The sequence below is a fragment of the Barbus barbus genome (genome assembly GCF_936440315.1).
Source record: "Barbus barbus genome assembly, chromosome: 17".
Classification (NCBI taxonomy): Eukaryota; Metazoa; Chordata; class Actinopteri; order Cypriniformes; family Cyprinidae; genus Barbus; species Barbus barbus.
Window position 1 is genome coordinate 16,837,241 of NC_136745.1, and position 26,991 is coordinate 16,864,231.

General features: G+C 37.0%; 3 protein-coding genes across 4 annotated transcripts; 2 read left to right on the forward strand and 1 right to left on the reverse strand.

The window, feature by feature from the left end:
• The first annotated feature begins 505 nt into the window (after window positions 1–505).
• LOC306882946 (pre-mRNA-processing factor 39-like) lies at window positions 506–8,256 on the forward strand. 2 transcript variants are annotated; one of them, XM_079437968.1, is made up of 14 exons: window positions 506–579; window positions 924–1,159; window positions 2,672–2,797; window positions 2,964–3,082; window positions 4,446–4,613; window positions 4,970–5,147; window positions 5,242–5,346; window positions 5,788–6,024; window positions 6,120–6,246; window positions 6,378–6,649; window positions 6,832–7,016; window positions 7,152–7,223; window positions 7,312–7,480; window positions 7,608–8,256. In XM_079437968.1, the coding sequence occupies exons 1-14, from the start codon at window positions 522–524 to the stop codon at window positions 7,680–7,682; spliced, it is 2,127 nt and encodes a 708-aa protein (XP_079294094.1). In that variant the 5' UTR covers window positions 506–521; the 3' UTR covers window positions 7,683–8,256. The 2 variants fall into 2 exon arrangements, with proteins under 2 accessions (XP_079294094.1, XP_079294095.1); XM_079437969.1 differs by having other exon boundaries at window positions 7,611–8,256.
• On the reverse strand, window positions 8,167–11,824 carry ubxn1 (UBX domain protein 1). Its single transcript, XM_079437970.1, has 10 exons — window positions 11,730–11,824; window positions 11,171–11,233; window positions 11,036–11,089; window positions 10,738–10,850; window positions 10,541–10,616; window positions 10,249–10,440; window positions 9,588–9,639; window positions 9,370–9,492; window positions 9,005–9,182; window positions 8,167–8,855 (listed from the first exon to the last, which is right to left on the reverse strand). Exons 2-10 carry the CDS (start codon window positions 11,227–11,229, stop codon window positions 8,815–8,817), a joined length of 888 nt encoding a protein of 295 aa, XP_079294096.1. The 5' UTR covers window positions 11,230–11,233; window positions 11,730–11,824; the 3' UTR covers window positions 8,167–8,814.
• A 2,671-nt stretch (window positions 11,825–14,495) lies between these two features.
• Window positions 14,496–25,467, forward strand: LOC306882948 (EH domain-containing protein 1-like). The gene is made up of 5 exons (XM_079437971.1): window positions 14,496–15,222; window positions 17,760–17,857; window positions 23,176–23,588; window positions 24,075–24,239; window positions 24,331–25,467. Exons 1-5 carry the CDS (start codon window positions 14,825–14,827, stop codon window positions 24,856–24,858), a joined length of 1,602 nt encoding a protein of 533 aa, XP_079294097.1. The 5' UTR covers window positions 14,496–14,824; the 3' UTR covers window positions 24,859–25,467.
• Window positions 25,468–26,991: the final 1,524 nt, after the last annotated feature.

Here is a 26,991-nt window from a genome sequence, read left to right on the forward strand (position 1 = left end):
TTGTACTAATACTTGTAAATGTTTTACAAATCTCCCGGTTACAGGTTGTTTGTGTGTGTGTGTGGGTGTATGTATATTTATGCACACACAACTGGAAACCATAAAATGTGTAAAACCATTTAAAAGTGATGAGTAGTTTACACTTTAGATTTAAGGGATGCAGAAAGCTTTGTAAATGTTTGAGATAATAGTACAATGTTGACATTTCAATGATTTAGAAGTGATTTTAACAAAATATTAACTAGTAACCCGACTAAACCATTAAGGATCTGTTTGATTATTTCATGATGCTATTTTTTTAAAGAAATCTTATGACAGATTTGTAAATCATTAGCATATTACTTAATCATTTGTGAATGTATAGTCATGTTTTGTAAGTGATTAGTTCATCATTAACTAATAACTTAAAAATGACTTGCAACTGAACGTTATTATAAAGTGTTATCCGACAATCTACTGCGACAGTAAAATGAAAGAGCAGGGGTCGCACTTTATATGCGTCATTAGTTGTGTGGTCAATAATGGCGGCGGAGGGCAGAGAGGACCAGGGCAACAACGGGGAACTCACAAACACTTCAGGTTTCCCTTTAAAAGTTACCTAATAAAATACCGAGTTTAAGCATGTGTGAATGGTTTGTCGCATTCAATTCTTAAACGCTTTATGCATAAGTTATTACACCAGCGCGTCTTCATAGCTAACATAGCGATCTAAATAACCATTGATTTATCAATTTTATCCCGTAAGAGTTCAACAGAATATGTAACCCTTCGTGTCCAGTAAGATTATAGCGAGATTCAATTTTACTAGCTGTAATATCCTAAGTTGACAAGGATAAACATTCTTACCCCTATATTGTACATCATAACATAATTCAATGCAGTGAATTAAACTGCAGTCTGTTTAATCAATACATCGCTTTCAGTGACAGAGCTTTATGACCCTGAGGTTGCAGACCTTCCCAAGCCAGATGTTGAGGAGTCAGCAGAAAGTGGTGCAGATGGAGGAGACACTGGCACCCCAACAGCATCCTACAAGGATGGAGAAGAGGAGGAAGAGGGACAGATGCCTGCAGACTTCCAGAGACTTTGGAAACTTACCAGCTATAATCCTCAAGATTTCAACAGCTGGACTGACCTCCTGCAGTGTTGTGAACAAGAGGTGAATGTGTTGTAAACAGTGTTTCATTATTGGGGCGGCACCAAAATGTTAGTTGGTTTTAAAGGGGTGGTTTACTGCCTTTTTTCTTTGCTTGATTGTGTTTATGGGTTGCAATATAACATGTCTTAGTGTTTCGTTTGTTAAAAAATGCCTTATTTTTCATAAATGTCACCTTTATTGTAAGCCGCTTTCTCCAGTCTTTTGAACGACCGGTTGACTTCCTGATTCTATGAAACCACTCCCTCAGAAACAGGCAATGGGCTCTGATTGGTTAGTTGGGCTGGTGTGTTGTGATTGGCTAAACTGCGTACTGCACATTGTCCGGAAACTTCACGCCCATTACCTTTACAGGCGACAGGTGCATGTGCTCCGGTCAAATGTAAATAATGGTGTCAATATTGCCGTATCAGTTTGAGCCAGAATCAGACCCAGAAAGCGGTAATGAAGAGAGTCGAGCAGAACCTCCGCAAACACGGCTCTTACAAAACGTTTCTGAATGGTACTTTTTTGTTTTATTATTGTTCTCTCAAAGAATTTCGATACGCTGTTACTTGAAAATGCTACTGCTGTTTGTTAGCTTTTGAGATACGGTTTTCTCCTGATTAAACATTTTAATATAACTGAATACATGACTGAGTAATTACATGAAAAATTACGTCAAAATATACATGGAAAATACATTTAAAATGATTAAATCTTACTTACAGGTTGTGGCCCAACAACTGCTGCCTCTGGTTTTAAAGTTGGAACTGCTCCATGTTTTGAGACTGGGGTAGCTGCAGCCTGGAGCAATGGGCGTGCTGAAAAGAGGCGTTCCGAAAGGTGAATCAGTACAACAAAATTTACCCCTAACCCTACCCCCACACCCTGACAGACAGCTTTGTCGACCAATCATTAAGACCTTTCTCCACGCCCTAACCTTTCACCACGCCCATTGCTCAAGCCTGCAGTTATCCCTACTTGCATGTTTTAGTAATAGTTTCTGGTTGAATCCGGCATTGATTCTGGAAGCTGTCTTTCGTAAAATGCGCAGCACAGAGAGCTAAGTTACGATTGTAATTGTCAGGAACATAATCAAACACAAATTAACCATTATTGAGGAACTACAGCGTCCGTAGGAAGCCCGAACACAGAAGACCTGACAGCTGGGTGAAAATAACACCCTTTTGACAGCATGGCTACAGCTCTCCACTATAACTCTTCCTCTTCGACAAAGCCGCAGAACATGGCCTTGCCCCCTTTTTTGCATGTTCCGGAGGGAGGGTTGATGTAAATGTATGGGTTTGTTACGTATAAAACCCGGGAAGTATCTCGTTGTAGTCCCATTTGAGTCATTTTTGTAGGCATTAAACTTCCTGATTTTTAAAAGACGATATTTCTGCTTACGTTGAACTTTCAGCGCAGCAGCTTTGCAGATACTGTTCATGCAACAACAGCAACATTACACACTATTTAAAATGAAAAAAGTGAAATCGCAATCAACCACCCCTTTAAATTTTTCATTTATTGCAGGGCTACATGAGGGCTTGTCGTCAAGCACTAAATGCGTTTCTGCTGAGGTATCCTCTGTGTTATGGTTACTGGAAAAAGTTTGCGGATCTTGAGAGACGGGCCGGTCACGTCGATAAGGCTGAAGAGGTGAGAACAAGTATAGATGCACATTTTAGTCAAATACAAAAAAAAAAAACAGGAACAATCCCAAACCGTAAAACTACTTGGCATACTATATTTCTGTAATATTTAAAAATGATTTGTCCATAATATGGCAGCAGAGATGTAAAGCTGTATTTGGTTTCTTTGACAGGTGTGTGAACGAGGTTTGAAGGCAATCCCTCTCAGTGTTGATCTCTGGATCCACTACATCAACCTGCTGCTGGGAACGCTCAACATGAACCAGCCTGAGTCAACACAGCGCATCCGCAGGTACCCCTGACAAACTTGCAGCCTTTTTTTCAGTAGCCCCTCACTGCAGAACAAAGATCCAGGGGGCGGGGGTGGAGATGGTAGGTTCAGGTATATGTAAGGTGGGAGGAGTTGGACCTAGATCCAACCACGCCACCTGGATCTTGTGTTCTGCAGTGAGGACCATCTCCTTTTTTTCCAGGATTCAATTTCAGCTTCCATTTTTGTTCTATGATATTGCTAGACCCAGTTTGTTACTAGTTTTCTTTCTCCTGCTGGAAAAAGTAGATTTTGTCTGAAAGTCAGTCTGCACTGATGCTAAGTTAACTTTGCAAGGGAAGAGCAAGAGGCAGGAGATGATGTGGTGATAGTATATGGGCAGAGTTTGAGGAACATTAGTTGCATCTTTGTCAAAGCTCTGTCTGACCAGAAACAAATTCGGAAAGTGTTTTTACGACAAGCAAAAGGGAAATGGAAGTTAAATGTATTTAGTATCTTAAAGGGATAGTTCACCCAAAAAATTCATTAATTACTCGCCCTCATGTCTTTCCAAACCTGCAAGACCTTCTTCTAAATGTAAACAAGGTGCAACACACGTGTTCTGCGTCAGCAGCATCACGCATTTGTTGTTTACGTGCAGGAAAAGGATGCGCATGCGTTGTGATGCTCTCCAAAATGGCACCCTAGGGTGACACGCCCTTTTGGGTGAACTATCCCTTTAATTCCTCTAATAAAACAGTTATTCTCCTTAACAGTTCATGCAAATAGGCCTATGCACAATACACTGCACAATTTATTTAGATTATTGCCCTGATTAACAGACTGTTCAAATTGACTTGACACTAGTTGCTACACTAGTTAGTATGAGAAACAATGAGGTGCATGTTACTGCATTAGTTTGTGTTCAGAACAACCTGAAAGTGTGGTAGTCTGTTATTGTCAGTCATTTAGTTTAGGATGTCCAGTTTTTCTCTGTGATCATTTACAAGTTGGCAAGTATATGATTCCTATTGTTTTAAAATCTGTTCAGATTTGAAAAGTTGTGAGTGTGTTCCAGACTTTCGTTTAAACTTTATCTAAAGGAAACTTTTTTTTTTTTTTTTTTTTTTTTTTTTTGTTTTGTATCCCTGTTGCGATGTATATCCAAGTGAAACGGCTTCTCAAATGAGAAAAAAGGTAGGGTGGGGCTTATGTCCATCTGGAATTGATTGGACAGTTGTTGTTTGCTAATTGCTACGTTTTCATGTGACTGACAGGTAACATTCTGTAAAAAATAAGAGTGGTCAATTTTGATTTCATGGTAACTTTAAACATTATTCTTTACAGTAATAAGACATTTCAAGAAACAATGTAACTTAAAGTAAATGTCCTGTCCTCTCCTCAGTGTGTTTGAGGAGGCAGTTGCAGCCGCTGGCTGGGACTTCCATTCAGACAGGCTGTGGGATCTGTACGCAGAGTGGGAGAAGGAGCAGGGCAACCTGAATTTCATGACTGGCGTCTACGACAGAGTACTGAGGGTCCCCACACAGCTCTACAGCACACATTATGAAAAGTACGCTATGCTCATAGATCATATGATTTGTTAACATAATTTTTTTCCTCAAACAACTCCTCAGATTTGAGGCACATAATCCACATACCAAACACACACGCATGGATTTGTGAGAATTTGTTACTATTTCTTCTCACGCTCATATTCTGTGATCTCTTTCCCCCTTTATATTTAGATGCAGCTGAATGCATCAACAAAAGCCTAATTGGTAAACTGTCCAACACCTGCAGTTAAACACTTAAAATCCAGATCACCAAAATATCACAAATTCTTTTGCTTTCAGAGTCCATAAAAATCATGTCGACCCTTACGTTGAACAAGGCTGATGTTCTCTGAATTTCTGTCTCTTTTCTCAGGCTGAAAACTCACCTAACCTCCCACCCGCTTCAGGACGTCCTGTCCCCTGAGGAGTACAGTAGGATAAGGAATGAGTACAAACAGATTCAGGCCAAAAAAGAAAGCTCTGATATCAGTGCTGAAGAAGAAGAGAGACCGCCTGGGGAGGAAGAGCCTGCAGACAATGGCAAGGACTCGGTAACTCACTTTTTCATCTGTAATAGAAGGTTTTCTTCAACTGATGTGATACTCTAGAGATTATCGTTTTAAGATTTAACATGTTTTTATGCAGGAAGAAGCAGTGCAGAAGATGCAAGAGCTCCTAATGGTCAGCAGAGAGGAATTGTACCAACAAAATGAAGCCGAAGTCAGGAAGAGATGGAACTTTGAGGATGCTGTAAGTGCTGTACTCTATGCTTCATAGAGGTTGAGGAAACACTTATGTTATCTATAAAAATAAATCATATACACATTTTTGGAGAATGAAATTAATACTTTTATTCAGCAAGGATGTTAAATTGATCAAAAATGACAGTAAAGGCATTTACATTATTACAAAAATTCTATTTAAAATAAATGTGGTTGTTTTGACTTTTCTATCAAAGATTAATATAATCCTGTAAAAAAAAAAAAAAAGCAAACTTTTTCCACTAAAATATTATCTACTCAAAATAAAAACTGTTATTTTTGAATTTTAATATTTTTATTGAATAAAGAGACTTTAAACAATATCTAAAAATCTTTCTGACCCAAACTTGAACTGTTTATGGGTTGTGTGAAGTTTTTCTGTCATTTTACCTTCCTGTTGCTTGATTCCTTCTCTCCTTTTTTTTCCCAGATTAAAAGGCCTTATTTCCATGTGAAGCCTCTGGATAGAGCCCAGCTGAAAGCCTGGCAGAGCTATCTGGACTGGGAGATTGCAGAAGCTGAAACGGCAGCAGTGGATGCTGAAGGGGTGGCTGTGGAAGGCCATGAAGGCTCAAAACAAGAGTGTGTAGCTGGGCACAAGAGAGTACTAATTCTGTTTGAACGCTGTCTCATTGCTTGTGCGCACTATGAGGAATTCTGGAATAAAGTAAGTAGAAAGGAGATCCAACAAGATCATGATGATCTGTTTTATAAATTGCTCACTTTTTTTGTTGCATTTTGTAAGCTATTTATGTGTTCCAGTATGTGCATTACCTGGCACCACACGGGCTGGAGGAGATCCGTAAAGTGTACCGCAGAGCTTGTGAAATCCATCTTCCGTACAAACACAGCATCCACCTTCAGTGGGCCTCGTTTGAGGAGAAACATGGTGAGACAGTAAGTTTAGCATAGAAAAAATAGACTAGTCTAAAATCTTAAACCTATTTCATTGAAATGTGTATTTGTTTCAGCTACTGCAGAATGTGTACATTACATTTCTCTTTCTTTTCACTCTCATAGGTAATATTACAGAGGCACAGCATATTCTAGAATCACTTGAGATGACAGTGCCCGGTTTGGCCGCGGTGCGTCTGAGAAGAGTGGGTCTGGAGCGGAGAGCAGGACGTTTGAATGCGGCGGAGGCACTGCTGGAGGAGACTGTGGAGAAGAGTAAAGACAACCCCCAACTCCATGCCTTCTACTCTATCAAACTGGCTCGCTTTCTTCACAAGCTGTGCAAGAACCCTTCCAGGGCCCGCACTGTTCTACTGGAAGCCATAGAGCTGAGTCCGGTAAATGATGCACATTTTAGGTGTAGGTTACATTTTAGGTATTTTTGATCAAATAAATGCAGTCTTGGTGCACATAAAATAAAATCATAACGACCTTAAACTTTTGAGTGGTATTACAGAATTTATCACAATATGATGCACCACATTATGATATTTGATGACTCTTGGATTCGGATCCACAGGATAATGGTAGATTGTATCAGAACCTTCTGGAGCTGGAGATGTCAGGTGACCTGCAGGCTAATGGAGGTGTTGTTCTGCAGTGTGTGGCCAAAGCCCTTGCTGCTCCTCTCTCCCCAAAGACCAAAATCCTTTTCTCCCAACGTGGTCTGCAATTTGCTGAGGACTTTGGGACCACAGTACAGAGGTCAGAATTAATTCAAACCATTCTGGATAGCCTCAGCACAAGTGATAAAACATGTATATTATGTTCATTTACAAATGGATTATTACTACTAAGTTTACATAAATGTTTCCTAACATTTTTCTTGTATATTATCAGTGTGTTGAACATGTATGAGGAGCACCAGAAGCAGCTTAAGGAACATGATGCAAAGAGACAAGCAGAGAATGGGTGAGCTAAACAAAAACAAACCCAGAGATCTCCTTATGACATTTCATTTTGTGAAAGCCTTTTAAATGTGTGTTTGTTTTTCCTAAAGCGATAATGATGATCCAGAAAAGATGAGCAAAATGGATGATTCATCTGCCTTGACGGTGCCACAGACGGCTCCACCCACAATGCCTCATGTTTCCATGACAACACCACCTCCCTCTATGGTGGGCGGAGACATGAGTGGATCATATGGAAGTTATGGCAGCTGGTACCAGGTAAAGGACTGATTTGTTAAAGCACTGCATTTACCCAGCAGGAGGCAATTAAAGCTTTAAAAGATTAAACGCAATGCATCTTGATTTAAAATGTGTATTGTATACAAATATTGTCCCTGTGTCTCAGCAGCAACAGTATGGAGGGTATGGCAGCTACCAGAACCCCTGGAACCAGTACAATCAATACTACCCTCCCAGCTAAGTCCCTTCAAAGACTGAGGTCTGGGGTGCTGCTTCATGTGATCCTCTCACACATCCTCAATCCTCCAAAAGTTGTAGCAGTGCGTAACTTGAGCCAGTGTCAAGTGAGAGAAAATGTACAAACCTATTGTGTTTTTAAAGGATGTTACCCTCTTTCCCTGAATTTTTTGTACTAAGTGCCACCTTACATCCCAAAATGCATTTTTATATATATATAAAATCTGTTCATGCTTTTTAAGTAATTTATCTGTGAATTGTCAATTTATTGACTCCCTAAATTGTATTGTGAACATTTTTCTGTTGACCATTTTGTACAAAGTTATTATAAAATGTTTAAAATTCAGTTTGTGCAGTCACCATCTTATAATTTTAATAAAATGTAATACAAAACATTTTTTAAAATTCAGATGTTGTAAGGTTTTTACTTAATTGACTTTGCACAGATGTTAAATACTTTTTTTTTTTTTTTTTTTTTTTTTTTTAATGCTTTACATCTAGGGTTCTCAGCCAGGGGCCTTTTATCTTTTTTTTTGTTTTTTTTAATTATTAATATCACATTAAATGTTCTATTAATGTATATAAACAATTTTTGTGCATTTATCAGAAGGTGAAGAACCACTGCATCACATAGTAAAAGGTAATTTGCTATGATTGTGCAATTCTGATACAAGCTGCTATAATCGCTGATATGTTAAACCCTTTTCAAACAATTTGGTATAGCTCAATTCTCAATATTGAATATTTTAAAAGCTAATAGTCACTGTATATCTCAATGTTCAGAAGCTTCTGCTTGTTTACAGATTTTGCCTTTACTTCCAACGCCAATATAACATTCAAATCATAAAACTAAGATGAGTAAGATTTTATTGGTGAAAATGTATTTTTTCCATGTGGCAAAACAGAAAGCTAACACCACTTTCTCAAAGTTCATCATTGTGAAAACTTATTTGACCCTTTATTAAGCAGTATCAACAGATTTACGTTTAATGAAATTATTGATCAATTCATTGCATGTTTGGTACTTTAAGTGAAATCACTGCAGTAGCAGTCCACTGATTCATAGTCTCCATAGAGAATCTGTTTGATCTTGCACTGACGTCTGGAAGAACAGCTTGTTTCTATAATTGATTGCTTCATTTCTTGGTAACCACAAGGACGGCAGAAGGCACCAAACCTGTGAAGTAAAACAAGATCCGTAAATGCCAGATGTTAAGCACAAATTCTGAAAATAAAAAAAGCTAAGGTTAATTCCTCAGAGACAAAGAACTGTGATCATTTTAGTACTATATCACTAGTCAACATCAACCTTATATAAATTCTTACCCAGCTCACAAAGGGGTTTTTCCATGTCTAGATCTGTGTACACACGTCTGGGATACGGGGTGATGAGGTTGAAATCTTGTCCATTTTCCCCGTTCATCTGAACATAGACTCTAACAGCAGCCAGAGGTTCCTGAGCCTTGAAGACCGTGCTCAATGTGGATCCATCTAGAAGACGCACCTTATGACCAAAGGAGGGTAAGAGAGGAGTTTGACTTTGAATGATTTGTGGAATCATTCATCATTAAAGTACCTAAAAATCCCATTTTAAATCTTTTCTATTTAATTCATCATCCTGGACTCTCAGGACTACTTGGACACTGACTAATTCATTATGAGTGAAAGGTGGCTTCATTTTGTGGCAGTACCTGTATCCGACAGTTATCGTAGTCTTTCTTAGCAGGAGGAGCCCCTTGGTTCTCAGGTGGAGACAGCAGAGGGGCTTCAGAGGGGGGAGATGACAAACCTGTGCTTGATGAACCACCTCCAAACTGCAGAGGTTTTTGTTATTTAAATACTTGATATTCTACTAGGCACACAAGAAAATAACAGTAATGTGAAGTGGGCAAAGTAAAAGCATTAATACCTTTAGTGCCCTCTCCTCTCTGTCTCGTGCAATCTTTTCTTTAACTCGCTGCCTGAGAAAGGATCACAGGTTATTACTAGTGGTTCTCAACTAGGGGGCCCCAAGATGACTTAAAACAACATAAAATAAGTATTTGAATAAGAAATTTTTTTTTCTTTCTATAAATAACCAATTACTTTCAAATTCGTAACTTTTTAATTTTAAAAAGTACAATTTCTAGACATGGAAAACTAATGTAAATGAATAAAAATCTTATAACTCCTTGGCCATTTTTATAATTAATATACATTTTTATAGTTATGCCAAGCTCTAAATGACTTTATCAGGTAGAGAATGGGAAAATCTTCTCTGCATTCCTCTTCTCTAGCTTGCTTCCTAATCTAGTTGCCTAATAAACCTGGTATTACAATGACTATTGTTGGCTCTCTGATAAATTGTATGGTTCCTCTTTTTTAAGTCGCTTTAAATAAAAGCATTGGTTAAATGCTGTAATGTAATCCTTATTCAGTAAATCACAACATACTGGCAAAGTAATGGGGTCTGTTGTGGACAATGGGAAGCCTTGAAATGAAAAAGAATGAGAACCACTGAATTCAAGTGAAAACTTTACCGAAAGTGCCTGGTCAAAGTTAAACAGGCCTTGCATCCCTGTTCATCTTACTTGGCAAGCTTGTCCTCCATCTTCTCTTTCATGCGCTGGTCAGCTAGCTTCTTCATTTCATCGTCTTGAAGCTTCTGTTTAACCTGCAGCAGCTCTTGGCCCTGTTTCCTCCTCTGCTTTTCTCTTTCTATTTCCTCCTTTCTCTCTCTCTCTCTCCTCTCCTCCTGTCTCGCCTTCATCAACTCTTCCAGTCTGTGGGGTGGGGGGGGGGGGGGGGGGGGGGTACTTTTCATCAGTTTTTAAATGTTTTTTACAGCAATGCATTTTAAGGTCAGCTGCACAAAGCACAAACCGTTTTACTTGTTCCATCCTTTCTTCTTCTGTCACAAGTTGTTTGGCATCTCCCATTTCTTCAGCAACTTCAGTGGCTGTTTTTTGTTTTGGTTACAGACAAAAATGAAAGAGAAAGTAACATTTTGTGCGGGGAGATGAAATAATGACAACAATGTTTCCATGAAGTTGAAAGTGTGGAGCATCAGAAGAACATACATTCAGAAGTTTCTGTAGGAGACTGGCTCTGTTCTTCTGTGGTGCCGAGAGTATTTCCAGCAGGCGGAACATTAGGCTCATCTATATCTGGATCATTTTCATGCTCCATTAACCTGTACAGTTATTGGAGAATTGTAAATGCAACTTTTTAAATTAAAATTCTTATTAATTAAATATTTTATTTAAACGGCACAATTATTGCTCTTTTCCATACAATGAAAAAGCATGATGATCACTGGCTTCAGATTAAGTTGCAATTTACTAAAAAACAAAGCATTAAAAAAATATGATGACTCACCAGTCCATTGCGCTCTCAATGCCCTGGTTTCCAGTATGTGCTACTGCCTTCTCCCTACAAAACAATCACTGGGTGAGTGAAAGTACTGGATCAGTGTGTAAACATCAGTGTCACTGCAGAAAAAACATCACTTACGCTCTGTTTCTGTCAAAGCCCATTTCCAGCAGACTGTCTAAGGTAGTGTACTCAGCCATTGTGCTGAAAATTAGTTTATTAAAGCATTATAACAACCGTTACATTAAGATCACAGATAAACAGAAAGTAAATATAAAACAGAAAGCTTCCTTGGAGTTAAAGGTTTTTTTAATATTAATGTTTTATCATTTAATATACAAAAAAAAAAAACATAGAGCTGGGTAGATCCTAAAATAATAGGCGCTCGAAACAATAAGATTTATTGACTCTACTCTTCTGGTTGACATAATCATATCATCACAACACAATCAAATCTGATAAAATAATTAAAATAAGTGTGGCAGCAGCCTATATTTATACTGATGGATACATGATCAAATTCAGTTAGCTGGCAGGCTAACACTGAGCAGCATCAGCTAATTATTCTTTTGCATAAATTGTCTCTTCTAGAGAGCGCGTAAGAATTTTTTTAAGTAATAGCGCTTTTGTATATCAGGAACGATATTTTTACTTCATTTAATCGTTAATTAGCCCTGCACGTCGTTCTACAGCTACTTACATTTGTTGTCAGCACTGGGTTGCTTCCACACATCTACGGAAAGCCGCGACGACCAATTCGCTTTCTCTGCTGCTGAGCGACTAGCGGTTTTCTTCTTCTTCTCTTGGTTAATGGCGGATTGCAAACAACTTTTAAGTGCATACCGCCACCTACAATACAAGAGCGTGTAACATCATGCCATTTTAACTGTGCTCAAATTCTGCTCATTAACCCTGTGTCATTAAGAAATTTAATTAATATTTTCTTGGCGATTCTTATCCCTTCTCCCTCTCCTTCTGACCCTAATATAGGTTCCACTCATGCCCTGCCTCCTGAACCCTATTTAGCAACACCCGTCTTTCCACCTCGTATATGACATGTTCAACATTTTCAACATTTATTAGTCCTTTTCCCTATTAAAAACAATGTACTATTCAGTCCTGTGTGATCCACTCTCATCAATCTTGTCATTAAAATGTCTTCCCGCCTGTTCCTTTCTTGATGGTTTTTAATAATAACAGACTTTTGAATTTTATAATATCCCCTTCCCACCATTTCTGCCATATTTCAATACCTTTCCTATTGCTTTTCCCTCACCTTTCCCAAGTGGAATTGGAACTGATATTTCCCTTTTACACCCTCATGTGCTGGTGCCCAACAGAACTTAACATCTATTCCACTCCTATTCTTAACCAACTGTGATGAAGTTCTTGTTTTAACTCCCACTTCCTCCATTCCTTTTTCCTTTCCATTATACAGCTGTGCGGTCTACCACTTGATTAGCTACTATAGAAGCATGAAAGGACACAATAAAATGTAAACACAATAACACCAGCAACTATTATCTATATTGTAGTTATTTATTAGGGTAAATTCAAAACTGGTAGACTTTCTTCCATTGAGATGGCTGGGAAAAAATATATCCCAACCAATCAACCTGAATCCACTATATTTGACTTAAAAGAAAAGACGTATATATTTGCAATTAACTATATCTTTTGAAATGCCATGTCATGAAATTGCATAACTTTAAGCAACAGTCAGGTTTCATAAGGACAATGCATGACAAATAAAACCATCAATAGTGTCCCTTCTCACTTTGCAAGGTGTTTAAGGTGAAGACATGATACCCAGGTGGATCGTGGATGTGTAAACAGTGCAGTATGGGATGGGCTTCATAGCTTGTTACTTATTGGATGAATGTATAATAATTAATCTGGCACCACTCTTACTCTGGGGCATTCTTCTTCTGAATGGCAAGAGATCACGCATGCTACTCTTTACTCTCTTTTCTCTTTTCAGCCTTCTTCCAGTTATTGTGTGCTTTAATAGATCATCATGCTGCTTCAAACTGAGTTTCTGAATTTTGATGCACAGGAGAACACGGTGAGTTATTTTAAACAATTATCATTAGGACTTTATTTAGTATTTCTGCAACTTTGTAAAGTTTACATATAGTGCAGTTTCGTTTTTGGGAAGAATTTGTAACCAAATGACTGAGTGAACATCTCTAAATACGTCAGAATAGTAGTAAGCTAGTCAACAAAGAATAAGTTTTCATGTTTATTATATTAATAATAAACAATACGTCACGACTTTACTTTAAACAAATGCTCACAGGGAAGATTTGATTCAAACTAATTTGCTTAATTTGTATTTGACGTTATAACTTTCACTAGTCAAGGTGTAAAAGTTCAATATGTCAAAGTCCTTGACTTTTTATAAGAAAGAGGTCAGCAAATGAAGGGGTAAATAAATAGCAATATGTATTATTCAAAACCTGCATATTTTCTCTGTCCTTCAAATGGCCTGTTTGTAGACAAGCAGGGTGTTTTATTGGTAATGTTTTTTTCTTCTTCTAACCATGGGTCTCTTATCTTTAACAGAATAAAATTAGTTGGACATTGGACAAGCATAAGAAGTGTTAAGAGCTGCTCCTGGTGCTCACTGGGTGTAACAGCCACTCCATTTGGAAATGTATTGCAGTGCCAGTGGAGGAGCTGTTACCTGCAGAGAGTCACATGTGACGGAATCCGGAAGTGCTGTGCCTATGGGATGCACATAGAACCAAATATTATAATGTATACATTTACAAATAAATGGACGTTATCATCACTGGTCATATAAAAAATGAAAAAGTTGTGCATTTAGAAATAATAAGATATGTGTTATAAACAAACAAACAATAAAGAAAAGTTTCAATGTGAGTGCTGTCGTTCCTTTAGTTGAGAAATGTCTGTTTACAATTAACACTGGTGTCCACAAGAGTACACTGATGTCTAATCCGTGTTCTGTCTCAATTTATATTAACATAGAATTGTATTCAAATCAAATGGTGTAACGCTAAGAAAGACAACTTGATATTCCTGAAAGTTAAATATTTTTGTTACCTTACCCAGACAGCAAGCAGTGTCTGCCCAGATCCGGCCCACATCTGGCCCTCATGGATTTCACACGGGCCAGATGTGGGCTGGATCTGGGCCAACACTATGTTGCTGTCTGGGTAGGTTGTACGCTATGTTTATTTCAAATGTATTTGTTTACTCATGTTTTACAGAATAGTAATGAAGAAGAAAAAAAACATTAAAAATGCATAGAAAACATGCGCATTAACCACGTAGTATTTTGGTGTTTAATGGTTCTATATGTTCCATATCTGGCGATTTAATTTCAAACATGTATTTATTATGCATGCTACCTCCCTCATATTAGTATTTTTGGTGATCCGACATGTATACATTACTATGTTTGTGTTTGCAAAACCGAGGCTTTTATTATGAAGTATTTAAGTTTCCGCGTACAAATCGCAGTCGGTTTAGATATGGTTTAGATACTAAAGTTGAGATCCGATTAGATAAGAATTACTGCAACTTTAAACGACGTACATTCATAGAGGAGTGTTGCAAGAATCTCTGATATTCCTGTTGCATTACAGTTCAGGGGTTTGCCAGAGGGAAGTGCTGCATCAAATCGCAACGTACGTACGTTAGAGGTGACTGTACAGGGCAGGGGTGGGACAGTCAAAACTTACGACGGGACGTAGCTTGGGTTTGTGGCCATCATTTGAAAGCAGAAGTCTTTTCCTTTCGAATTAGAATCGTCGTATAGCGACCATCATGTTCAGCTGGTCTAAGGGAGAAGGGAAAAAAGACCCAGAACTTTTCCAAAACGTGTCGGAGGGACTGAAGCGCCTCTACCGCACCAAACTCTTCCCTTTGGAGGACACCTATCATTTCCACGACTTCCATTCACCGGCTTTAGAAGATGCTGACTTTGACAACAAGCCCATGGTGCTGCTGGTGGGACAGTACTCGACCGGGAAGACCACCTTCATTAGGCATTTGATGGAGCAGGATTTCCCCGGGATGAGAATAGGCCCCGAGCCGACGACGGATTCCTTCATAGCGGTGATGCACGGCGAACAGGAAGGCGTGATACCTGGCAATGCGCTGGTTGTGGATCCAAAAAAGCCTTTCCGAAAACTCAACGCCTTTGGAAACGCTTTCCTCAATAGGTAATACACCCATTTATCACGTAACATAAAGGGTCCACTGATAAAAGCTCAAGTGTGACTGTAAATGGAGTGCCAGGTGTGGTATGGATTAAACGAAGGCTTGCCTTATGTTTGTGAATCAGGAAGTACATGTTACTTCATTGACTTTTAGAAAAACTGCAGTTGCTGACTCGAGCATCTCAGTTATTTTTACCTCTGGCAAATGTTTGACATATGAACCAATGATAGATTGAGATGTTCTTGCCATTTTTGTGTTTGTTGAATACAAACAAAACAAACATTCATATATTTTCTACAAATATCGTGAATGTAAAAAGTCAAATAGTGTAACCTATTAAGTACAAAGGTATATTTATTTATTACAAATATTAAGAATTTCTTAGGGTTGCTGTATTTGAGCTGAACAAAACATGCCTTTTAAATTACTTGCTTTTTAAATTTTCAGAAACATAATTAATGTTATGACATAATACTGTATAATAATAATTATATACATTTATTTTTATTTTAATAAACCTTGAAATAGTTATGAGGGTCTAAATGGGTTTCCTGTCACATGGCAACAGATTGTTTTTTTGCATGTTGCTTATCTCACACTTGTTTTTGTCAACAATATTTGTGAATAGAGTAACAATAATAATCTAGATTATTCTGGAACTTAATTGCTTCCTTTTTTTTAAGAAAAAATAAATATATAATAATGTACATCATAGGTGTAAATCCTTTTGATATTAATTGCATTTTAATGTAATTTTTAGTAATTTAGACTGACAAAAGGAGCTTTACAGTATCCATTTGTTTTTAATTATGACCTCATAGTAATTCAGTCATTATTCAGTTTCTAGAAAGTTGTGTGTCATAGTTTCCGTGTGTGTTGGATTGAGTCATGGCATATTGGCATGGTTGGATTGAGTCATGGCTACAGACCATGTTCTTTTTTGTCTTGAGCTGTTAGCCTATTTGTCTTAAGTAATTTACCTACTATCACACAGCTACAGTAGATGAGGCAACACCTAACCAGGACATTTAGCTCACGTGCAGTACATATGTGATGTTATGTGATGCCAGTCTGAACAACTTCCACATTCCCTGTAAAATAACTGTAGCAGATTTCTGGGTGGTGTCAGATGTTGAGTCTACTCAAGCGGATTGAAGCAGGCTGGGATTACCAGAGCTCTGCCATATGCTTGTTTAAAAAAAGTTCAAGGCTGGTGCAGCAGAATTAAATATTTCCCAGACAGAGAACCATAAAACCCACAATGTTATAATAATGCTGTTTCATTCTGAAGATATTTCCCTTTTTTCCACTCTTAGTGTTGGTCATGTGATTATTTGTGGTCATTGTGAAATTATGGATTATAAATGCAGTGTAAACTGGTTCCATTTTCAGACCTCTGAATATTTCCAAATGTGAAACTTGCGTACATATTCAAATTTGAGAAATTCCTCTGTTTTGCATAAACAGAAAGGAAATACTTGGTTATTAAGTTTAAGGGCAGTCGTGGCCTAATGGATAGAGAGTTGAACTTGAAACCCGAAGGTCGTGGGTTCGAGTCTCAGGTCCGGCAGGGATTGTAGGTGGGGGGAGTGAATAATCAACACACTCTCCACCCTCAATACCACAACTGAGGTGAGACCTTTGAGCTAGGCACACTTGGATGGGTTAAATGCAGAGCACAAATTCTGAGTATGGGTCACCATACTTGGCCACACACCACTTCCCTTTCCCTTATTTTTCAGTTTATAAAACCTTACACTGCCAGACACTTTTGGCCTGGCGGTTTGTTATTAGATGACACAGAATAGCATTGTGAAACAGTAAGTACAATGAAATGTAATCATAAAGCTTCCTTGGGTTTTTGTCAGTTTTCTTTAACATGCAGTTTTGCAGTCCCTTATGGCCTACGTCAAAGTTTTGCCCTTAAACAAGCTTCAAAAATGACAAAACCATTGGAGAGAAAATGCTATTGGCATATTTTGAGTAAATAGTGCTTTTTTTCTTTTCTTTTCTTTTTTTTTTTTTAGAGAGAAACCCATGTCCTAATTCTATGTCTTGTTTTTGATGTCTGTGGGAAACCGCTTCACTCTAGTGGTTTGTTTCTGTGCTTCATTAAGAAAGTTCTAGCTGTAAGCTTCAGTCTTGTGATAGAGATGTTAATCACCGTAAATGAATCCACATCTTTGTACAAGCAAAGGTCATTTCGTGTTGTTACAGATTGAGACTGATGTTCTTGAGATTTCAATTTCAGTTCGGATCTCATGCTGGCTGAAACATTTATGTAGTTACACAAGGAAGTACAATTTTCCTGTGGTTTTAATCAAATTTAGCAATTGTTCTACAAATGTGATTTAAATATTAATGTTAATAAAATCTGTTTGTCAAACATTCTTACTTTTGCTCTCCACAGTATTTTCAGACAATGAGAAAAAGAGGGGAAAGAGAGTGGTGTAATATTTTGGCCTCAAATCTCACCAAACCTGTTACGGTCTCTTCTGCTTTCCTTGTATGACATGACATTCTCTCTTTCTCCACGCAGGTTTATGTGTGCTCAGTTAAACAACCCTGTCTTGGAGAGCATCAGTATCATCGATACTCCAGGCATCCTGTCAGGGGAAAAACAAAGGATCAGCAGAGGTCAGCAGCCTTGGGTGCTTTCTGGCTTATCTTGTTTTTACATAATAATAAATTACTAAAATCAACAATAAAAATATATATATATTTTTTTTAATAAAAATGTGTATTACTTTAAAATGTTAATTAAAATAATTAATTAGAATATGTAAAATATATACAATTTTATAATAATTCAATTATTTAATAATACGTTGATAACATTTATATTTTCTGTTATTGTTTTGGTTTTGTTTTATACACCCACATATCTATAATTTTGAGATTTACTTTGTTTATAGCCTGACATTTTTTTGATTGATCATTTATTTCTGCAAGGAATACTTTGCCTTTTATCAATTAATATATTTTAGTACTCTTTCTTCTTTGTCACTTCTCTTTCCTTTCACATATATAGTACATTATATGCACTCTCCTTTAGTTTATTTTGTGTCATGTTTGTAGAAAACTCTTAGCTGTTGCGTTTTAGCATAATACATAAGTTAATTCCATGCAAATCTTTGCAGTCTGACTTTTTATTGTGAACTTATGTAAATTTAAGTTGTTGGGGTTTTTTTTGCTATGAAAAGCAAGTAAAACAAGTCTGACCTCCTTTCCTGCTAAATCTTTTTCTCCACTAAGAATAGTCGTTTATGCTGTGCTTCATTAAATGAAGATGTATCAAAAACAGGATGTCAGAGCTGCTCAGGCAAGCTTGTTCACTGTGCATAAATGCAACCTCTGGCCTAATGTTAATGTTGGTAGGGATAAAACTATTGTGCCAAAATAATCCTGACCACATTGTTCCTAGTTCCCTCTTTTAATACCACTGAAAAGATTTTGTGGGTGGGGATGCATCATGATACGACTGGTAGCTTGTACTTGTGTTTTTTTTGAGTTGTTCAATATTTCACACAGTCGCTATCTGCTTGAAAACCATTCTCATTCATCTGTGAACAGGAAGAATCAGAAGGAAATGCTGAGTTGGCCTGTATGTCAACTCACTGCGGACTACAACTGTAGATATAGATAGCAACATCACAAAGAGACAGCTGTTAAGACAGAAATGTGGCATTGTTACAGGATATGTCTCAAGAAGTCATGTGACCCTTTTGTCCCTTCTGGAGCCCGTTGAGGCAGTAACAGTAGGCGCATAGCAGTCATGCTACAGACCCTGAGGCTTCCTCACCACTAGTGCCAGCAGAGACGCAGCAGACTGCACCGCAGTTGTGTCTGTGTGGGATTAAGCATGAAAGCCCATTTGAGCATTTCTGTCTGACTGCAGCTCAAACGGCCTTTGTGCCCCATGTATTGCTGTGTGTTGCTATTATGATGTCATTGGGCCGCTTGAGTCTACTATTTCAACTGGAGTTTATCCATGTGGGAAGGTGTGTTTACGGCAAATGGCTGGAAATAGGGTCATGAGCTGGCGTCCGGTTTAAAATGTGGAACTAAAAGTTCCTGTGTGGTACAGGGTCATGTGAGATTTTGCTCAGAAAATGTTTTCCCAGAAGTACCTCTCACTGACCACTGCAATTTATTTATTTATTATTATTATTATTTATTTATTTTTGGTTGATTGTGATCATTATTTATTTATTTATTTGAATTTCATAAATGTTTTCCTGGGTCAGTCCTATCATGTCTTTTTAAAAAGAGAGCGTGTGTAGATTTTAGGGCTGCAACGATTCCTCGAGTAACTCGAGTAACTCGATTACAAAAAATTATCGAGGCAAATTCATCTGCCTCGAAGCCTCTTTTAAATAATTTTAAAGCTCACATCACGTTCTTTCGCAATTATTATTTTTTGTATGACACAACGCGCTTACGTCACCCAAAAAGCGGAAGGAGACGCAAGTCGTTAGCGGTGTTTTGATTTGAGAGCGCGGGCAGCAAAATGGAAGATGCGAGCGGTAACAATGAGCAAAGAGAAGACTCAAACAAGAGAAAACGACAGAAAATGTCCAAGGTTTGGGATCATTTCAAATTGAAAAGTAAAGAGAACGCCGTGGTGTGTGTATATGGCAAGATCGAGCTAGCATACCACAACAGCACGTCGTCCATGCTACAGCATCTAAACAGAAAGCATCCACTCTACTCAAAGACCGGAGGACCGTCACCCGAGACAAGGTAATAAATTCAATGTAGCGTTAAATCAATGTGATTGCTAGTCGAGAGGAAGGCTGTTAAATAATGTACGTTAATTATGTAAGGGATAAACCACAATGCAATCCACAGTGCAATTTAATGAAAATATACCGCACGACGTTGTGATGTGTGATGCGGTCACGACATGCTGTGGAGGTGTGGTATATTTTCATAGAATTGCACTGGCCGTCATGGTTTATCCCTTACATGATAAACGTACATTATTTAACAGCTGTGGGGTAACTAACCAATGGAAATAATTTACTGTCAAAAAAGTTGTGAATGGCTTTTACGATGAAACATACTATATACTTTCAGGGCTAGATTACAGCATGACCCATACACAAAATAAATATATTTGAAATATGTTTTCACAATATATCTGAAATATATTTTTTGGAATATATGCAAATATTCGAAATTGGCCCAATAAATATATTTTAGTTATATTTCAGAATATATTTCAAAATGATAAATATAAGTGAACAACAATGCAAATATATTTCAGATATATTGTGAAAACATATTTCTTTTGTGTATGGGGAAACCTGTTGTGCATTTTAATAAGCTAAATTGCTTTTCCTCTTTTTCTCCCTCTCAGCACTTCACAACGGAGTATGGACAGCTTTGTTCGCCCAGCTCAGTCATGCACTGTTCAAATGTTGAAGTTTGAATAAATATTTTTTTTTTTGAGAAATAAAAGCCAAATGCTTGATCATTTTACAGCCACATCATTTTCGTTATGCATTATTTGTTTTGGTTGTTTAAAAACACAAAAAACGTTTTTATCCGATTACTCGATTAATCGATCGATTAAGTGCTGGATTAATCGATTACAAAAAGAATCGATAGCTGCAGCCCTAGTAGATTTTCAATGCAACATTCAAAAACAGTTTATTTCGTGATAATTAAAGTATGGTTTTTTTGTACATTTTTATTAATTTAAAATGTTAAAACTAAAAATATATAACAATTAATTTTTTTTTTATTTTACCTGATTGTGTTAATTTTTGTACTGGACTTTTTTTGGTTTTATAATAGGGCTGTCGCGATTCCTCGATTTTAGTCGACTGGTCGATTTTTAAAAGCTCGCGTCGACTAACCAGCAAAATACCGGAAGTGGCGCATTTCACGGACGAGAATCCATAAAACACATTATTACACTATTTTCCAAGGCTGCATGATATATTATATATTAAACCCATTTAAAATCATAATCATAATTGTGAATTCACAAACGCTATGATTTAATTAAATAACTATATGCGATGCAGTTCTAACACAGTATATGCTCTTTAATTATTTCCATGCGTGTAGGTTAAGCACGTGCGTCTCACAGCGGCTCTTTTCACAGTAGCTCCACAGAAACTGTCATCATTTACATGTGGAGCGTCTCAAACTACATCTCTGCATGTTGTTATAAGTTTGCGTTTATTATAACCAAAGACTATAGTCATAAAGAGACTTTGTTATAACGTTCATCTGGGAACGCGACGTGCGCAATTTCATCAGATTTGTAAGGTAAATCATTTATAAATCCACACAAACACAGGAGAATATATCGCGATTTCAAAATAAAAGCTCAAATCCTCACTCTGAGTTTACACGGTTTGATGTCTACATATTCATGTAATTACAGCGGCTATGGCATTTCTGTCTTAAAGAAATAGCCAAATATGAAAGATTAAGTGGACATTTTAATTAAACGGTGCTTGGTCAATATTAAACAAGGATTAGATCTCACAGTAATGTGTAAAAACAATCATCAGGCCTTAGCTCTATTGTTTATAATACATTATTTTTACAGTTTTGTTCAATAAAACCATATGATTTCATGCTTTTGATACTTTATTTGAACGAATTATTATTGCATCATTGCTATTATATATGTATTTTAAGTCATTTTAAAAGCTATTGCTCACATCTATTTTTATTACCATACAAAAAAAAAATATTTATAATTATAGGGCCCTATGAAATCTGTTTTATTCATGAATTCAGTTCCATTTTAATTTTTCTATACTCTATATAAATAGATTCTGGTAAATGATATTTCTGGTAAATACTCCTTTAAAAAGTGTTTTTTGATTATAATTTTACTAGAACACGTGGATATGTTGCCATTCTCACACTATAATACTGAACTTTGATTTCAGTGATTTGGACTATGAGATGGACACTTGCTGCTTGCACTCTGTTGCACTTTTGCTTTAAAAAAGGATTGCATAGAAATTTGGATTTCATTTGGTTTAATAAAATTTTGGTAAAATTGTTGATTTTTTTTGTGGGAAATGAATTGTTTAGATTAATCGATTAATCAATAAATTAGTTGATAGATTAATCTAATTAAAAATAGTCATTAGTGGCAGCCCTATTTTATAAGCCTCATATCCATACCATATTTTCTTTCTTTATAGTTCTTACAGCCTTGTAACAGGTTAGTTTTTAAAATGCGGCTTTCAAAAACAACAGTTTGTTTCAATCATTGTAGGTTAAAATAGTGTTTGTATTTTTCTTTTGTACATTTTTTTTTAATTTTAAGTGTTAGACTTAAATATGATTGTTTAAAATAAATATAAAAATTTAATTGATTTTCTTTTTCTTCATTTAAAATGTTAAAATACAATATTTTATATTAACCTCACATTCGTACCATGTGTATTTTTTTTATAGTTCTAACAGTCTTATTGCTGATTTTGGTTAATAGTTCCTTTGATGCAAATCTTTGACGTTTATACTTCACTTTAACCCTAAGTTGTTGTTTTCGTTTTTCCCTTCTGCTTGTAATTTTTCATAAATGTCCACAAACCACAATTTATATCATGATTTTTGTGGGTTAAAGAATCACCCTTTTTTTTTCCTAAAAAGATATATATTTTTCTATGGTTATTATCTAGCCAGTTCCTCTTATGGAAATAATTTGGTGCACAATGATGATAGATGCCTTTCAATTCGTCTACACCGGAGATTTCACAGGCAGCAGATCTCTTTCTCTCTGAATACATGGCTTTATAGTTGCTGTTTACAGTTTTCTGAATTCACTGAGATCAGATGACGCTGTCTAATCAAATCCATTATGCCTGACCTCCTTTTCTAAAATAAAGCATGTTGCATGCAGCCCTGACTTCCTCTTTCCAGAGCTTTGATTTAGGGCCCAATCTAATTCACATCTTCCTAACTTCTCTCAATTGCAGGCTATGACTTTGCAGCAGTTCTTGAGTGGTTTGCAGAACGAGTGGACAGAATCATCTTGCTCTTCGATGCCCACAAGCTGGACATTTCTGATGAGTTCTCAGAGGTGATCAAGGCCCTGAAAAACCATGAGGACAAGATGCGTGTGGTTCTGAACAAAGCTGACCAGATCAGCACCCAGCAGCTGATGAGGGTGTATGGTGCCCTCATGTGGTCACTGGGGAAGATCATCAACACCCCTGAGGTGGTCCGAGTGTATATCGGCTCATTTTGGGCTCAGCCACTTCTGATCGCAGATAACCGGAAGCTGTTTGAAGCAGAGGAGCAGGACCTCTTCCACGATATTCAAAGTCTTCCCCGGAATGCGACTCTGCGGAAACTCAATGATCTGATCAAAAGAGCTCGTCTTGCTAAGGTGAAAATATGACATTTTTGCACATTTACACTAGCATTCAAAATCTTAGCATTAATAACATGAAAAAAATTCATGCTTTTATTCAGCAAGGATGCATTCAATTGATCAAAAATTATTTATAATTTATAAACCACCAAAAGAGCATACTAGAATGATTTCTGAAGGATCACGTGACACTGAAGACTGGAGTAACTTATATTAAATAACTTGCACTTTAAAATATAATTCAAATATAAATAGGAAACGTTTTTTTAAACTTAATTATGAGGGTTGACGTTCAATATGTTGGTCCATGAAAATGCCTTTTATCTGGATATTTTTCTGAACTTTAAACCCCAATACGTGTGTACCAGATTTTGGTTTCACTTCTTATTTTCACTTTATGAAATAACTTAATACTTGTGAGAAGTGTAGTTCTGACACGCTAAACTGCACAAATGTTATTTGTATTTAATCCATTGAGTCCATTTAATACTTTCCTTTTAGGTTCATGCTTACATTATCAGTGCTCTGAAGAAAGAGATGCCAAGTGTATTTGGCAAAGACTCAAAGAAGAAAGAGCTTATTAACAGCTTGGGTGCTATATATGAAAAGATTCAGAAAGAGCACAACATTTCACCAGGAGACTTTCCTAATTTAAAGAAAATGCAGGTATGGCACAATGAATTTTTATCTAATAAATTAAAGTTTTATAAAGATAATTTCTTTAAGAATAAAAACACAATACAATATTTTTTTGCAGGAGTTGCTAGCTGTTCAGGACTTCACCAAATTTCCCGCCATTAAACCAAAACTGCTGGAGTCAGTGGAAGACATGCTAGGTAGCGACATCGCTAAGCTCATGACGCTGGTCCGTAAAGAGGAGGCCGCCATGCCCATCCAGTCAGTGAAGGGTGGTGCGTTTGAGGGAACCATGAACGGGCCATTTGGTCACGGTTATGGAGAAGGCGCAGGTGAAGGCATTGATGAGCTGGAATGGATCGTGGCCCGTGATAAGCCATCCTATGACGAAATATTTTACACGCTCTCGCCAATTAATGGGAAGATATCTGGTGCCACGGCTAAGAAGGAGATGGTGAAGTCCAAGCTGCCAAACACAGTGCTTGGAAAGGTTTGGATTCTGGCAGATGTTGACAAAGACGGCTATCTGGATGATGAAGAGTTTGCACTTGCGAATCACCTGATCAAGGTAAAGCTTGAGGGGCACGAGCTTCCGGCCAAACTGCCCACTCACCTCGTGCCACCTTCCAAACGACAGGAGCAGAATTGAAGAGTTGGTTGGATCTCAGTGGCTCTCGGCTACATTCCAATGTGTATTCCATCTTCTAGCTTGTTTTGACCATTCAGTTGTCTAACCAGTCTTCAGGAACTCTATTTCTGTCTTAATCAAAAATGCTTGGCTAAGAATGATAGGACTGAGAAGACAAACCAAGAACTTATGTGCCAGTGAGAGACTTTTTCTTTCTTCTTAATTTTTAATATGACTTGGAAATAGAGAAACCACTATGAGCACAGAAAGAATTGAATTTGATCGCAAAGTTCTGTGGTACTGTTTAATGGGCATTTGATTGAGATTGTAAAGCAGCAGGCAAAAATTTAGTTGAATTTAAACAAAAATGTGAAAATATTCAATGTACGGTATGAAACTCCAAAATTTTGATTGCTGTTTTTCTTCTGTAACTTATTATTCTCCTTTATAGTAATTTGATCTGTTTTTTGAACACTGTTCTCTTTTGATTTAATATTTCTAAACTATATCAATACATGTATTCTGTTATTTTGAGGGTGTATCTTTCCTTTCCTTTGGGATGTTGTGATTTGAAATGCTCACCTTCATTTGAATAGACCAATAAAAGAGTTTATTTGTAAACTGTGCTTCAAAGGCTGCTTGTTTTCTGCATTCAGAAACATTTTTCAAATTGAGTCGTGAAACAAACACCACCATTGACAGTTGTGAAAGATGCGTACATTTATCTGTTTTCATGAGCGCTGACAGAAAACTATGTACTTGCATCAACAGATGTTGAATTTGAGTGGAGAATGCGAGGTATTCTTTGGAATGGTAGTAAATTTAAACAATGACAGCATCATATTTATTTTATTTAGTCATTTAGCAGACGCTTTTATCCAAAGCGACTTACAAAAGAGGACATAAGAAGTTATCAAAACCAACAAAAGAGCGACAACGTGCAAGTGCTATTACAAGTCTTGGTTAGCCTAACGCAGTACAGATAATTATTATTATTATTTTTTAAAATAAAGACATATAGATAAAATAAAATTAGAATAGAGAGTGCTAGAGTTAGAGGGTCAAGTAAAGATGGAACCGATGAGTTTTTAGCCGTTTCTTGAAGATGGGTAAGGATTCGGCTGCTCGGATTGAGTTGGGTAGGTCATTCCACCAGATGGGAACAGTTAATGAAAATGTCTGAAAGTGTTTTTGTGAGTCTTTGGGATGGCACAATAATGCGTCGTTCACTTGAAGAAAGCAAGCTTCTAGAGGGCATATAAGTTTGAAGTAATGAATTTAGGTAAAGGGGTGCAGAGACAGAGGTGGTTCTGTAGGCAAACATTAATGCCTTGAATTTAATGCGAGCAGCTATTGGTAGCCAGTGCAAACTGAGGAACAGAGGCGTGACGTGCGTTCTTTTCGGCTCATTAAAGATTAATCTTGCAGCGGCATTTTCATATTTCTTTCTGCTTATCAAGTTATGTTGAGGCATGCTGAGGTACTTTACTGTGCAGAGTAAAGTTTTGTTATACTTATGCAGCTGGCTTAGTTACTATCTTAGTTTGGTGTAATGTGAACCCTCTTGCAACACTTTGACTGAAAATAAAAAAAAACCACATTGGTTCCACATTGCCATTATTTAAGATGTAAAAGTTTGGGGTCATTTTTTTGAGCAAGGAAGCATCAAACTGATCAAAAGTGACAGTAAATACTTACATTGGAATGTATTTTTGACACTGGAGTAATAGCTGCTGAAAATTCAGCTTTGCCATCACTGGAATAAATGAAATAACTTTTGAACAGTACTAAACAACTTAATATATACTTTGTTTTAACAGTATTATGTGCATTTCATTATCACCTTATCAGCATACATTCTGTCCGATAAAAACCTCCGTTTGAACTTTCTCTTTGCCGTTACTCAGTTAATGCATTCTGCTTTCACAACACACTTTGCAGGAAGGTGCTAAAGTTCCCAGTAATTTCCTAAGTAACAGTAAGAATGCAGATGCGAAGGGTTTAAAATTACCACAACCCGCCCTATATTTGTGCTTAATCTTAAACTAAAACAGCCTTGCTAGAAACGGATGAAGTATGAAGGTCTAGTTACATTGTGAGGGACTAACATGCAATTCACAGCCTTTTAAATAGTTTATATCCATATAATTTGTT